This window comes from Lycorma delicatula, chromosome 7, assembly GCF_047948215.1.
Source record: "Lycorma delicatula isolate Av1 chromosome 7, ASM4794821v1, whole genome shotgun sequence".
Lineage (NCBI taxonomy): Eukaryota > Metazoa > Arthropoda > Insecta > Hemiptera > Fulgoridae > Lycorma > Lycorma delicatula.
Window position 1 is genome coordinate 92478445 of NC_134461.1, and position 13853 is coordinate 92492297.

Genomic DNA, 13853 nt, shown 5'->3' on the forward strand with positions numbered 1-13853 from the left:
GCATAGTATTTTCACACATACTACACTACAAATTATTTATCTCATCCCTCTGTAGCAATATCTAACGGTGGTCCCGAAGGTTAAAGAAAAAAAAAGTTAATCGTATTTTGCTTACTTTTTAAAATACGATTCTAAAAGGCATTTGGCTTAGTGGACCGAATCAGCTGATCAGTATATGTTTATCTTGTGGACGAGTTTGACAGTTACATTTCGTGGTTTTCGTAAAATAATTTGATCCGGGTGTTAAAAGTACTCTTATAAATGGTTTTACTTATTAACGTTGCAGTTTTTACTCTACAACATGGATTCAAAAAATATTTCAATGGAAACGAAGAAAGATATTTATTTATCTTGGGTTTACTACACAACTAAAGTATGTTTTATAGTCTGCTCATTAAATTTAACGTCTTCTTTTATTTATTTTTAAGAAGATCGTTGTTATATTTTTAATTAAGTATAATTATTTTATTTATAATTCGTTTAAGTCTCACGATTTATGATATATTATATTTGCCGGTAGTTGTATGTTGATAACGGTCATATAACATAACCAAATCTACTTTAAATGGAGCTACCGCTGCAACTCGTAAAGTATTAAAATAATTTTAGTTATTTTTTTTAATTTGGTCCTGCTCAGAGGTTTGAATTTAATATCTGGTTTTCTTTCAGTGTTTATTAGTGTCAAATTGACATACTCTACTTTGTACCTATTAAATTAATCTTTATATTGTATTTTTGCTATTAACAAATTATTACCTGTTTTGTTTATAATAAACTGGAAATGCAAAGATGAGAAACTTCATCTTTATAAAAACAAGTAAAAAAAATATTTGCAGGGAACACCTCCTTCCAAACATGTCCTATTGCCCTGGATTTTGGGAATGTATATTATTTCTTTTACTTTAAGTTTTATGACCAATTGTTTTGAATTTTAGCTAAAACATTTTTTTGGTAAATTAGAATTACATCAGTTGCCATATAAAAATCCAACACCATATAGCATTGGCAGCAAACAAATATATTTCAGTAATGTTTATTGACCATGCCATTTTTCATTGAGGAAACTTATTACAGGATCACTGTAAGAACTTAGACTACAAAAATAAAATAAGCATAATTGAAATTGGTTCATTAAATGATCTGAATGCATATTAAAAATATTTTATAGATTAAATTGATAACAATTGTTTCATGAAATAGTTAAAAATTAAATCCTGGCTTTCTTTAGAAAAAAATTACACCTTATTTCAGATAAATTTATTATAACTTATCAATCTAACAAACAAAAAAAGAGAAGATTTATGCTGAAAAGGTTTTAAAATCAACTATACTTATTTTAAATTATAAAATATGATATGTAAACACTTTACAGAGCTTAGCGCTTAGCTAGGTTTTGCTCTACATTAACTTTCTTCAGAACCTTCTATTGGGATTATTGATGTGATGCTGTTTGATGTGGAACAGATGTTTGAAATGTGCTTTGAAAGACTATTTTTGTTTATGATAGAGATAGAATATGTGATAGATTTAAATTGTATTTGTTTATTAAAAAATGTCTTTGTATATTTTGAGTCACTGAAATGTGTTTGGTTTGCATAGTTTGTTTTTATGTGTAAGACTTTCAAGTGGATGTTTGTGCATGAATAATTTGATTCAGTAGTGGTTTCTGAGAATGAACCCACTGTTTGACTGGAATGCTTTTCATATGTTACTTCTATTGTTAAAAGCCGTGTTGTACTTCCCTATGTAGATTTTTTGCCGTCTGAGGAGCCAAGTTCATATATTTAGGTAAATCAGATTTTTTGAGTTGTGTAAGTTTTATATGATAATGTGTTTTACAGTGATCTTTAAAAACATTTTAAAACTGCACATAAAAAAATATGAGAATTCAGAGATATTGACTTTTTTAAAACCTAGTATTTTTTTATTGTATTCAAAAACTTTCATTTCATTTCTTATTAAAATTATACAGGTACCAGATAGAAAATACAGGTCCATACACAGAGCTCCCACACCAAACTTATGTGTATAACAAGGATGCAATCATACCTTATGAATGTTTTATAATTATATAAAACATATAATTTTGCAATTAAACTATTTTAGTAAGGCTTCCTTGAGAGCGTTCCTGATTTATTTATTTACCGTATGGCACCAAGACAACACCAGTTACAGTCAAAAATGACAAACAAACATCTAACAAATTAATATAAGCTACTGATTCTGGAGTTGCCATCAGAGAAATTTTCAGGAGTCTCTTCATTAAGCTGTCTTAGGGCAAACTTCTGTGATGAATGTAACAGTTTGATTTTCACCACTCGCAAAGGGGCGTCAGTGTTTTACCCGATTTATACAGCAAATAGGCACACCTGCCATGCTGAGTTTATATTCTGTTTAATGTTGACCATGTCTTACATGGCAAGTCAAAACCCGGCAGCTTTTGAGTAATTTATGGAATTTGGTAATTCTACTTTGTGGTCCATTCTTGATGCCAAGCGTCAGTCAGGTTGAATTCTTCCTCTGTGGCACCAATTGCTGTTTTGATAGGTGGCTTTCTAGATCGAAGGCAACCACAATTTGCAGTCGTAATGTCCTCATATATTGATAGGTTTTGATTGTCCATAATCTTCTTGTACTCTCTTATAAGAGCGTTCATACAGTGCAGATTTTGGGGTGGTTTGTGGCTCAATATTGGGAGCCATTCCACAGGAGTAGACCTGATAACCCTGACAATCATTCTCATAGTGTTATTAAGTTGAGCATCAATTGTATGAACATAAGTGCTGTTAAGCCACACTGGCGCACAATTTTCCTCAGCCAAAAAGACGAGGTTCAGAACTGATATACCCAAAGTGGAAGCTGATGCTCCCCATGTTGTTCCACAGAGCTTATGTTGTTTCTTGTTTTCAATTTGTCTGCAGTTTTTATTAGGTGCTCCTTAAATGAAAGCGTTCTATCAAGTGTCATGCCTATGTATTTTGGTATCTTATTGTGAAAGAGCCATGTATTCTCAAATAGAATTTTCAGCTCCCTATTAACAAAGTTTTTATTTAGATGGACGCATAACCCCTCTGTTTTACTAGCATATGGTTGGAGGCGCCATCTTCAGAAGTATCTTTCCAGTCTCTCCAGGTCGGCCATTAGGACTTCCTCCTACTCTTCAAATGATCTACATTTTGTTGTTAGCACCCAGTTATCGGCGTAGCCATGCTTTTTAGATCTTGTCTCCAGCATGTCTACAACAAGAGGCTGTAAAGGAGAGGCGCAAGTACCGACCCTTGTGGCATTAGAATGACCCTCTGTCATTCTTGAGTTTCCTTGGTGAGCTTATATCAGATCCCATGATAACATGGAACACTCTGTTGTTCAGCATGTTATTAAGCAGGCGAGCTATTAATTTGCATGGAATTGCATAGTGTGTTTGTGAAATTATGGTATATTCATCAGGAAGGAAAGATCATGAATACCCACAGAGGGATTGTGAAATGAGTCAGATAACCCCATCGAAAGAAGTATTCAAGCTCCCCTCCATTGATTGTCGTCATCATTGTCACCATCAGGGATCTCATTAGAACCTTTTTTACCATCTTTTACTACTCTGAGTTTCTGTCTTGATATCTTTGTTATTTCTCTCAATATTCAAATTAAAGATTATATAACATCTTTATCCAGTCCTTTTTACTTCTGTTATTGTTTTCTCTAAACGGAATCCACTTCTGATTGTGTCTCCTAATAAACTTGGCCTTTCTTTTCCTCTTTGATATGTAATATATTTCTTTCTTTGTTGACTTCATTAAATACCTTTATATTAATTACCTTTGCTGACTACTTTATTGGTTCACTCTTCCTCCAAACCCATTTCTTAAAATTTTCTCTTTCTTCCCCAGTGCTGGGGTTGGGTTTTTATATGTATGGTTTTGAAAAACCATACATATAAAAACACTTTTAACAAGTATCTGTTTGTTAAATTGGGCATCATGTAGTCCAAAATCTCTCAAAGAGTTAAGATATCTTTATCTGGTATGGAGCGTTATTATTTTCCATTCAATAGTTAAAGGTATGTGCCATAAAAGATTGCTTTTTGTCCAGAAATTAAAAGAGTCAACAAAAATTTAGGCTCAGATTTTCTAAAGAAATACCATTACCTACTTCTAATATTGTGTAGCATTGGGAAAAGAATAATATAAAGTAAACCTATAAGCCTGAAACATAAATATTCACCTACCTGGATCTAGCATGTGATTGGATATAATAATTGGTTTATTATTGTGTAGTTTACTTTTTTCTGCCACATAAAATATTTGATCTTAGGTAAAGAATAGTGAATTTTCATGGTTCTACCATATGTGTCATATTTAACATGTTTTGAATGTTGTATTGCAGTTTGAATAAAACTAATTAAATTTTAAATTGTGCAAATTTATTTATGAACGTAACTTTTTATAAGCTACTATAGATTAGTTACAGATATTTATAATATGTCAAGGTTAAAAATATATGTGTTCAGTGTCTGAATCATTTTGCATTTATATATTTTATTCACCATAAGAGGTATAAATAAAATAAAAGTTATTTGTATTTTTAATAATTGTTTATTGTACATTGTTTATTCTATAATTTGATACCATTTATTCATTACCATCTCCTAAATTATTTTAGTTATAAAAACTTATTACATTTAATCAAATTTGTGGCATATAATTGATGCAATTCAATTTTAAAAGCAATACAATGTAAAATTAAAAAATATATACAGTTCTGTCCAGGAAAACTACTTACAACTTCAGACAGAAGTGGTCTTGTGGAGGCCGGAATTTCTGCAGATGTTTCAGTAAATTTAATGCTGTTTTTTGTATTTCATATTACCTAATGAAATCAAGAGGTAGTAAATATTTAATATGTAAATAAAAAACTCATTTTTTAATTTCATATCTCCATACAAATAATAATGTTGAATGCATTCAACAGTTATTTTGGAATTATTATAGATGATATAAATTGGTAAAAAAGATTGTGTCTTCTTTCTGGCCATGATGAGATATGATTCTATTGGCCACATCAAATCTCAATCAAAACCATTGTGTGTTTTTGTGCATCATTGTATCAATATACATTTTCAAATTTGCCCTTAAATTATTTTGTTTGTATGCTTTTTCTTCATATTTTATTGCCGCTAATGGATTTCCAACTTATTATTTATTGTACAGTTTGACACAATTAAGAATAATATGATTAAAACAGAAAACTGACAATTAATAGTAAATGCTTATCAATCAGTTTAAAATACAGTAAGAGATTTATAATTTTCTTTATAGATAAATTCAGGTGTGGTGATGTATATTGGTTGTTTTAAACAATGTTTTTTTTTTGTTGGTAATTTACAGTAGTTAAGAACTACTGTTGTTTGTCTAGTTAAACCTGCATATTTTTTGTTAAGTCCAGTATCAAGTAAGTACATATAGGAGGCCTGACTTAGTTTTCAGCTGCAGGTTGGGCATTTTCTTTAACAGCCACAGAGTCCCAGGACAGGTCCACAGATATACAGAAAAGCACACTGATGCCAAATATATAATAAACAAAAACCAACCCCAAAATCTCAATTTGAATTCAATGGGAATTTTGCCAAAACCTCTGAACTTCACCAGGAAGGATAGAATCAAGGATTATGGGAGCAGTGATTATGAGAAAAGATTAGTCTTTGCTCAGAGGGATTGTAGAATAGACAAAGAATCCACCTAAAAGAATATCTCGCCCTCCCGAAAATTAGGCATCCATTTCATCTATAATTTGTTGGTAGCATGGCTTACTTTACCCAGAACAGGAGCTGAACATACTAATCAACCATTTTGCACTGTCCAGTTTAAATACATGCTCCAAGAAATTGATTGTCCCACCAGATATTAAAAGCCACCCAAAAAACAAGCTGAGGATTCCTCAAGGAAAATCTTTGTTCATCCCTACAATTAAATGGGATTTGAAAATAAGTCAACTAAACCATAAAGCATTCAGCCTGACCTCCTACCTGTAGATTAACTTTTATTCAGTAACATAACAAAGAGTTCAATCATTATTGGATTTCATCATATGTGTGTTGTGATTCTGAAAATGTACTTGAAGTACTATCTATCATTTAGTAATTATGGACATACAAATATTTAATCTCAGTGCCTGGGAGATTGCTGCTAGATCCAATTATATATGTGGTTTAGGAATGGATAAAAAAATTTGCTAATGAGATCTACTTCGTACATAGTCATCTGTTTTTATGGTTAGTTGTATGTGCTTTGTGAAACATTATTTTAAAAATTAGCGAGTGAAGTAATTATTTAGGAAGAGAAAAACCAAATTCTGTTTAATTTATTATATATTTTTTTATTTGTTAGTGGGAGTCCCTTTACAAATCCTGCATTATTTATGTGGAGTTTTATGCATTCATTACAATGTTAAAGGTAAAATTTCTTGTTATGTTCATGCTTTATAAAACAGTTCACTAAAATATTATGAAAGATTTTCATAGATTAAAGGATTGCGACATTTTATTGCTTATGTCTTTCAGATAATAATATAATTACCTGTCTAGTTGTTTGCCTTAAAAAAAATAAAAAATGGGCTTTTCAGTGAAAGTTGAGAATCCTGTTTCCTGTAAAAGTTGTGTGTGGGAGAAATTTGCTGTGAAAATTTCAACTTTGTCATTTGTGTTGTGGAATTCAACAGGTTAATTTTTTATCAGTTTTGTTATATCTGGTGGTATTTCAATTTGCTCATTGTCTAATTATTTATTACATTCTCTTTGATTGCCGTATACTTTGTGAATAAACTTGTCAGAGGGAATAATATTTTAGGTGAGGTAGGCTTGAAAAGGGTTTAATTTAAACAAAGAAAAAAATGTTTTGGTAGATTTTAGTTTATTTGAAAGCGTAATTCCTCTGTAAAAAATGCATGCCATGTCTTTTTTTTTTTGGAATTTGAGAAGGGAGGCCTTTACATTCTTGCTTGGATCATTTTATTTTTATATTTTATTTCCTCCTCCCCTTTATTGTAATTATCTTATAAGTAGTAGATGCCTTTATTTCATAAATTTTATTTTAATTTATTTTGCTAATATGAAGTAGACTATGAGTGATGGTATTTTTCACTCTCGAATGTGATTTAATCATTTTTAGTGGGTACTTTTGGCGCTTTCAAACACATGTTTTTATCAATCATTTGACAGAGGGTTTGATATTCTCTTTTTTTCATTCCTTTCTATTCTTCATTGCAATCATTTGTGTGTACACATATATGCAAATTTTTTTAACAGCTAAAATTTAATTTTTTGTTGCTTACATTTTCAAATTGTTAGTCAAAAATCAAATAGTATTAGAGTTGAAATTATTTTAATGAAGTATTCATCGTTACTTACAATTAATCTTTGTGTTCTATTGTTAAACTCTTTAGCTGCGTACCTTTTAAAATAAATTGTGGATCTTATATTTAATTAACCATTGAATGGGTAAATTTATTGTTTGTGCATCAATGAATACTTGTTATTCTGTGAAATAGCTGCTGTTTGGGTATTTTTTGTGTTTTGCTTTACATTCTGTAACAACAGGTAAAGGTTTTTCATAAAAAGAGACTAGAATAATAATGAAATTTAATAATCTTTTTCTCATTATCCAGTTGAAATTTTGAATACAAAACTTCCTTTTTTTTAATGATTGTAATCTTGCTGTAAAATCATAATTTAATGCGTGTCTGTTTTTAATGTATTTAATAATTTTTTTTTTCTTGAATATAGAATGAAGAGAGCTATTTTAGACATTTTGTAAAAGGATTTGTAACAATATGGGAATCTCAGTTACAACTTAACTGGTCAAAACCCGATATCCTTCCTGATTGGACCAAAGTTAAACATGATACTGGACCTCATCTATCAAGACTTCCTGAGGAACTTTTGCCGGCCATTGGAAAATTTATTTATATTGCTAAGGATAACTCAGATCAGGTAAACCTATTTTCAGATAAATATTTGTTTTCTCAATAGTCATTTGACAGATAGTTTCGATTTTTTTTTCCATTACTTTCTATTCTTCATTAAGAGCCTAACCTTTGAATCTCAACATATTTGCTCTGTTATATATCTTCAATTGTTTGGTTTACCCTACACATTTATTCTTTTGTATTCTCATGAAGTTTTACTTTTTGTATATCATAATACTAGTTTTTTTTACCTACAAGGAGCACTCAAAAAGTTATATATTGAGGGGTATTGCAAGTTATATATTGAGATGTTCTTGGTATGAAGTTGATGAAGTAGTCCTCCGAAGGTAATAACCCAGCTATGGCAATAGATTTGCAGAAATCGGTTGATCGGTCATAAATTTTCTCAGTAAAGAAGGGAATTGTCCAAAGATCATACATAGTAGGATGGTGATAATGCACCTTCACAATATCAAGTGAAATTCTGGTCCAAAAAATTTAAGTGGGGTAAAGAATCCATCAAAGATGATCCCTGCAGTGGAAGACCTGTGGAAGCAACCACATCTGATATCTGCCAGAAAGTGGACAGATTGATTATAGAAGACTGGCATGTTAGGGTTGCATACTTGTTATAGAATGTTGGTTGTTTGAAAGAACCATTATAACAATACTTTATGACCATTTACACCTAACAGAAGTCAATTCCTGATGGGTCCCATGTAATCTCACACCACATCAGAAGCAATGTCGTGTGCAGTTGAGTGTGGAGAACTTTCACCTGTGTGAAAGGGATCCTACGGATTTTTTGAGCAGGTTGGTGACTGGTGATGAAACGTTGGTTCATTACTGGGATCCTGAGACCAAACAAGAGTCCATGCAGTGGAAACACAAAGGATCTCCATCATCCAAAAATTCAAGACCCAGCCATCGTCTGAGAAGATCATGGCCACAATTTTTTGGGATAGTAAGGGAATTTTGTTGATTGAATATACGGAGTATAAGCAGACTATCACTGGTAATGTCTATGCTAAGTATCTTCAAAAGCTATGGGCAGCAATAAAGGAAAAATGGCGAGGGAAGCTAACCAAAGGTTTCTTGCTTTTGAATGACAAAAGTCCACTCATCACTCTAGTCCACTCATCAGACGTTGCAAAGCAAACTTTAGGGAGTATGGATTTCAAGAACTTCCTCATCCTCCCTACAGTTCAGACCTGGCCCTCCATTGATTTTTTCCTGTACAGAAACCTCAAGAAAAATCTTCGGGGCAGACATTTTCACAATGATGATGAACTGAAAGTAGATGTTTCAGGGTACTTTGAGAAACAAGATAACATTTTTTTTACTCTGGCATATCCTCTGTGCATGCTAAATAGAGCAAGTATCTGGAAGTGCAAGGGGACCTATATTGAAAAATAAAAATGACACTACCACTCTTTCTAAGGTAGGTAGAAAACCTTTTGAGTGCCCCTCGTATTTTAAATATGAGACCTAAAAACTTCTACATAATCTTTTCAGGGTATTCCATTTTAATTCAACAAGTTTTCAAACATTTTATTGCATCACTATTTTTGATTTTGATGATATTTGGTTTATGATAACTACCCGCCTTGTAGTGGCCAAAAAATATTTTTTTATATTTAAAAAAAAACTTTTTTCTTGAGTAATAGACTATTTTCTGATTCCCCAACATGTAAAAATAGCCATTTTCATCATTTTCCATGAGCTATAGCATTTTTCCATTTTCCATTAGCTGTAGCATTCTTATTTTATATCGTACAGAGGGTCAAAAAGGGTTTTTTGGAAAGAGTAAAGATGGAACTTCTTCATCTTAGTGTAATCAAATCTCATTTTGTTACATAACCAAATCTTGTAATGTTTACTGAAGTTACATTTACAAATTGTTTTTTTTTCAAATTTTGGACCCAAAATAAATAATGAAGGGCTTAGAGTAACAGGCCTGTTTTTTCCTTTTAACTCTTAGTTACTAGTAGTACTTGTAAAAAAATGGACTGTTACCAAGTTTCCTTCATTAAAAAAATGGTTGCCAAATTGTAAGATTTTGGAAATGTCTCATTTTTGGGGCCCAGAAACCACATGTGGGACAGGTGGGAAAAATCTGAAACTTTTGCAGCAGTAAGTACTTTTTATATACTTTAAAACCATAAAATTTATTTTGTTACTTGAAGGGATTGACGAGTAATGAAGCCATCAAAACTGCTAAAAAACCATTCCTTCTAACCGTGAACAATGTATCCAAAAAATTCACAGCATGTATTTTTTCAGATAATAATGTAGGCCTACTGTACAAAATATCTTGATATATCTATAGTGAGATAGCTTATATTCTACATAGCTTGTTACTTAAAGTATGAGTCATACACACAAACTCATGTTTAAACACAAAAGTAAATATACATGCACGGACATGAATGTTTGCATAATTCTGAATGTAAACATTGTGGAAGGCTCAGTTACTGTTTTGATTTCAGTGTGATATGTTGTTTTGTTGCTAGTATTAATTCTGTGGTTAGGTAATGTATACTTGTTTATAAAGTAATTTTATTAACAGTGAACTTCTTTTTTATGCGATATCTTTTATTTTTAATTTTATTAATTAGAGGAATTTTTATTTTATCTGAAAAGAAACTGGGATAAGATAAAGTGAGGTGCAATTGGTAGTTTTATAATTTATACTAACTGTTTTGTTAGTGTAAGAACCCATTTTATAAAAACAGATTATGGAATGTTCAATTGGCATTCATACTGAAAGAGTATGTCACAAATTGACTTACAATAGATCTTTAGTATTGCGTGATTATTTTAGAATTTACTGAACAGCAAATAACATTGATATCTTTAAGAAGTGGATGTACTGAAACAAAAAAATCTGTACTTTTCATGAAACCGAATATTTAGATAAATATTTTCATATTAATGGGAAAAGTTGTTCTGACTCATTTAGCTGTCACATTAAACCGGTTAAGAAATCTCTTCGAGAAATATCGTTGACACTTTCAACAAGCACTAGGCAGAGTACTGTGTACAAAATATTTAAACAAAATACAAAAACCACAAGATGATACAGAAAGCAAACTAGAATGCCAAGATATATTTGAGCTTCAATATGTTATAGTCAAGTTGGTGAATAAACCTTGTTCAGCACTTGGCATTTCCCCTGTTGAGGTTCAAAAATTGAGTAGCGCAAAGGAATCAATATAAAAAAATAAAGTTACAAAAACAGCCGATTTAGTTACCAGTAAATTAAATGATTCCTTTGATTTAAATATTTCTACAGAAGAAACTGGTATAGTACCACAAAATTATGCTGATTTAGGTAGGGTATATGAAGAATTAATCAGTAAAATAAAGGATAAAATGAAAACAGTTACATCAACCTAGGAAGAAATTAATACTTTAAGTTTATTACCAAGCAGCTAACGTATTCAAAAAATTCAAAATGAGTTTAGTTTTAGTCAGTATTTAGCCCGTCAATCCAAACAGTTAGTTAAAACAAGTGGAATTTTGCCCAAATCGGCAAAAAGAAACCCAGTCACATAATTGATGAAAATGTTATTAAATGTGCCCAAGGTTTTTGCTGTTGTAGATTGGTTGGTTGGAGAAACAAAATCATGTCGGTTAGCTTCCCACACCTTTTGTTTTGAATTGAATGTTTAAGTTTTGTATGCGTTTCACAGTACATATAGACATTAACAGTTCTTCCATGTTCAAGGAATTCAATCAGCAATATTACTTCGGCATCCCAAAAAACTGTAGTCATAAGCTTTTTCATTGAACTTTCTTGCTTAAACATTTTGGGCTTCGGGGATGATGAATGCCGCAATCACAATTATTGCTGTGTCTCAACATTTGAATAAGATATCTGTGTTTTATCACTGGTCACAACTTGTTTATATAAATGATCATTGGCTGTATTCAGAACATCATTACTCTCAGAAAAAATGACTCTGCTGTTTCTTGTACTACAAGAAAACTTTTGATGTTTTTGATAGATTATATGTGTTTTACATGGTTCTTACACATCAAGTCTGGAAAAGATATAGTATTAAACCACATAATTGTATCCCTTTCATTTCTAAAATATTGGATTACATATACATTGCTGTAACTTGTTGACAGAAATATCTACTAGTAACAGAAATAAAAAAAATATTTCTGGAATTCAAGTTGTGTGGTTATTATGGTTTATGATTTCTAAATTTTTAGTTTTTATTTATTTATTTTTTGTTTCTGTTTGATGTAATTTTTGAATTTTGTACCGATTGCTGATGCAGGGTCCCATGAAAGTCTACTTTTGGTATTAGTTTTCTAGCTTCTGTTGCTGTGTTTGGTGGTTATTTTTTTTTTTTTTGTTATTTGAATAATTTAGCATAGTGGTCAGTATGTTGATGAATTATTTTAATTTTCACAAAGTTATTTTACTTTTATGTAATTATTAAGTTTCTCTGCTTTATTACAAAATATAACAATAATGTTTTTAGGGAAATGGCTACTTAGCAAACTGCATTTCGGCAGTGTTTCTTATCTAGTTTCAGTTAACCAGACACTTGAAAAAGTCCCGTTAATCCATCCCTAATAAGAAACTCCAGTCAGGATTATAAATTTTTTAATAATTATATTGTTGGCTCTAATGAATACAGTTTGTGTTTTTATCAGTTTTATTTGCTTTTAGAAAGTACAGTAAATTTAATTATTTATCTTAATTAGTTTATAATTTTATTGAATTGTAAATAGAACATCAGTAAGAAGACATGAATGAATGAGTAGTATAGTAATAAAAAACAAGGTAGTTTTTATTGCCCTTGATATTTCTGCTGTAAGTAGAATGTTGTTTTTGATAGATTATATTAGTTAATTGTTTTAATATTTTTCATATATTTGTTTTGTCTACAAAAACAAATCCTTAGGTATAATTGTATAGCAGATAATATTGTTATCAGTTCAGTTTATGTTTAGTTATATTAATTTATATTATAATTCTTTATCATTTTCATAACAATTAGTAATCAATGCTATTTTTGTTCTATAGAATTAGATTTTTATAAAATCGACTATAATATATTTTCTATCTCACATATCATTTAGTTTTCTTTATGTTAATCATAAATTAATTTTCTACTGAACGTTAACAATTCATTACTGTATTCATTTTTGTTACCTAATAAAACTTAGATGATTAATAAATATTGATTTAGATAAAGTATTGAACTGATACTTTTCCTTTCATTTAGATTAATTGTAATAAAGTTCATATAAAACCTTATTTTTCATTTCTTTTCAAATAGTTGTTCATATTTATCATTTTCCTAAAATTCTGTTTTTTTTTTATACATGTTTATATGGATATAGTGAAATATCAGTTGATATGAATTAATGCTTAAGTTTTGACCAGTGCTATTATTATAAATTTATAATATTAACATAATAGCTGTGTCTAAGAACAAGGTAACACAAAAATGTAAAATGTGATATGAAGAATTCTTTTTTTTAATCTTACATACGTGTGTAAGTAAATCCTTGGAAGCAGGTTTACATGCATTTTTTGGCTGAGGAATCAATCCTTTCTCCAAGAAAGAAAGAGAATACAGTCTGCTATTGTATCCAGGCACCCTGTCTTTTCTCTCATTGTCATATTTGTGGTTGATTCACCAACAAATATGGTTAAGTATTTAAATAGTATGTTTGGCTGCTTCAAGGCAAATGAACATACTATTAAATCAGATAATTTTAATTTATTACAAATAACGGGGAATTTCATGATGTTTACAATTAAAAATTATTCCAGTTACCTCTTTTGAAGTCTAGAAATTTAATGATCGAAAGAAAATTAAATTGAACTTAGGCTTTATGGAGTGTTTCATCACATATCGATCACG

General features: G+C 30.4%; 1 protein-coding gene across 1 annotated transcript in view; it reads left to right on the top strand.

Annotated features, from left to right (window-relative positions):
- Positions 1–184: 184 nt before the first annotated feature.
- Positions 185–13853, top strand: part of LOC142328087 (neurobeachin-like protein 1) — a 116162-nt gene continuing 102493 nt past the window's right edge. The window contains exons 1-2 of the mRNA XM_075371575.1: positions 185–373; positions 7778–7984. Of these exons, the coding sequence (XP_075227690.1) occupies positions 302–373; positions 7778–7984 (279 nt within the window). The 5' untranslated portion in view covers positions 185–301. The remainder of the gene's footprint in view (positions 374–7777; positions 7985–13853) is intronic.